Below are 2,511 nucleotides of genomic sequence, written 5' to 3'. Positions count from 1 at the left end.
GCATATGTTAATGATTGTTTGAATTTGAAAAAAAAAATTATATATATATATATATATAAAATTTTCTTTTAACACAAATAATATCATAGAAAATAAAGCCCAGATTTTATTTGCATATGCGGCGGCCGGATAGCCACGCAAAACTCCATTATTCCACAACCATTTCCAATCCTGATTCATCAAATCAGCACCGTCCATCCCAATCCTCTCTTCTATCCCCCTATAAATACCCCACCGATACCGTTCGATCACCTCAAGCCATCATTAATCAACTCCCACTAATCCTTTCCTTATCCGAACCCATTAATACGATGTCTGAGGAGCACCACCACCACCACCACTTCGGCCACCACCACAAGGAGGAGGAGGAGAAGCGCTTCGACGAAGCCAGCTACCCCACCGGCGGAGGGGACGGCTATGGTCAAAAGACAGATTATAGCGCCTCCGGCGACGGTTACGGCGGAACTGGTGGAGGTTACTCAGATAACCAAGGTTATGGAGGCACTGGCGGTTACACCGAGACCACAGATTATAACGCCGGCGGCGGCGGTTACTCCGATAACACGGGGTATGGCGGCGGCTATACCGCATATAAAACTGAGGAGACTACTGTCGCTGATTATGAGAAGGAGACGAAGGAGCATAAGAAGAAGGAACACTTGGGCGAGGCGGGAGCCCTCGCCGCCGGTGCCTTTGCTCTGGTATATATATCCACTTATGTATTCCATTATTTCCTCAATGATTTTCTGTTATTTATTTATTTTTTTACATGAATATTATATAATTTTTTAATTTTTATATTTATTTATGTATTATTTTAATACTTCAATTATAATATTAAAATTGCGAAAAGCTGACGGTAAATAATATATAACTAGTGCACAGAATAATACCTGCCAATACAATAATACCTGAAAACTTGGAGGAGCTCGAGCTCTACAGAACAACGTTGTGAATTTTTTATTTTTATATTTCTATGGGTAAATTTTAAAATTTTTTTATAAAAAAAAAAATTACCCATAAAAATATATATATAAATAAAAATTTCAGAATTCTATATTTTGAAAATATTGTACTCAAAATTTAGAAATATGTAATTTCAGAATTATATTATTTGAAAAAGAATGAAAATTTTCAATAATTAAAACAATTAGATGATTATAAAATATGAAATTCAAATCAGAAAAAAATTATTTGAAAGAAATGAAAAAAAGTATTGAAATAGTATTCTAATAAATTATGATTTTAAATAATTTATCGTGCTATAATATTCTTTTTTTTTTTTTCTTTAATAAAAGAGGATATATAGAATCCAATTTAGGGGAATTTACATACATACCACTTTATTTCATGTTATTTACATATCTAATGCCTAAAATTTAGTATTATTTACCGACCACTCATAAAACAAATATGAGCACATGAAATGAAATATTAAACTTTATAGAATGTTATAAGTGATAAGAATGAAATATAAGAGTGATATATATATATTTGATATGAATGATAAGAATGTAATATTAAAATTTTTAATATTAGATTTTAAATAACATAAAATAAAATCGTTGTAAGTATGCAAATCCCCCAATTTTTAATTATTGATGCAAGGGACTATTTCATAAATTTTTTTAAATTTAATACTGATTATTGTTGAACAGTACGAGAAACATGAGTCCAAGAAGCATCCAGAGCAAGGGCACAGGCATAAGATAGAAGAGGAGGTTGCAGCAGCTGTGGGCGTGGCTTCAGGTGGCTATGCTTTCCATGAGCACCACGAGAAGAAGGAAGCCAAGGAAGAGGAAGAGGAGGCCGAGGGGAAGAAGAAGCATCACTTCTTCTAATTAAGAGACTTGTTTGTTTATCCACTTTAATTAATTATGCTTACATGTTTGGTTTTTGGTTACAAATCTGTTTGTATCCTGCTTGCATGTTATCTTTGTCGCTGTGTTGATGATTTCCTGTGGTGTTTTACTGAGTTGTTTTGTAAATAAGAGCCGAGTTTTGTGGGGCTCTCTTTTCTACTCAATCTATAGTAGCATTTGCTTTGTCTGTTACTATCCTTTGATGTTAAATGATGTGGGCCATTGAATACTTCAAAAGCTTATGGTTTATTAATGGAGGAAGCACAGTAGTCAATATTATTAGATAAATGTTCAGAGACTGTACACCCCTTAGTACTGCACCATACTAAATGCAAGGTCTGCTTATGAACCATGAGAAATTAACATGGCAACTAACTACAAATCCTATGGCATTTTCAAGTATTTTAATTGTTGGCATTTGTCTCAGTAGTAGACGGGGTAATTTTTAAAATTTTCCTCCCTCAAAAATAAAATTTTGTCCTAATATGATTCATCTCGTGTTGTTTGCCCATCAATTTAGGCTGGTTGATAGAGCATAGAGCAAACATAGCAATTTTATATAGATTCATTTACAAATAATATAAATTATATAATGAATGTGTATGATGAAATTATATATGTAATTTTTTAATTATTTTTTAAATTTATA

The 2,511-nt window shown here is 32.7% G+C and overlaps 1 protein-coding gene across 1 annotated transcript; it reads left to right on the top strand.

Annotated features, from left to right (window-relative positions):
- Window positions 1-238: 238 nt before the first annotated feature.
- LOC110113025 (abscisic stress-ripening protein 5) lies at window positions 239-2,091 on the top strand. The gene is made up of 2 exons (XM_020845433.2): window positions 239-701; window positions 1,659-2,091. Exons 1-2 carry the CDS (start codon window positions 312-314, stop codon window positions 1,839-1,841), a joined length of 573 nt encoding a protein of 190 aa, XP_020701092.1. The 5' UTR covers window positions 239-311; the 3' UTR covers window positions 1,842-2,091.
- Window positions 2,092-2,511: the final 420 nt, after the last annotated feature.

The sequence above is a fragment of the Dendrobium catenatum genome, unplaced genomic scaffold (genome assembly GCF_001605985.2).
Source record: "Dendrobium catenatum unplaced genomic scaffold, ASM160598v2 fragScaff_scaffold_1220, whole genome shotgun sequence".
NCBI lineage: Eukaryota > Viridiplantae > Streptophyta > Magnoliopsida > Asparagales > Orchidaceae > Dendrobium > Dendrobium catenatum.
Note: the sequence above shows the minus strand (reverse complement) of the source record. Positions and strands in the feature narration are given on the sequence as shown.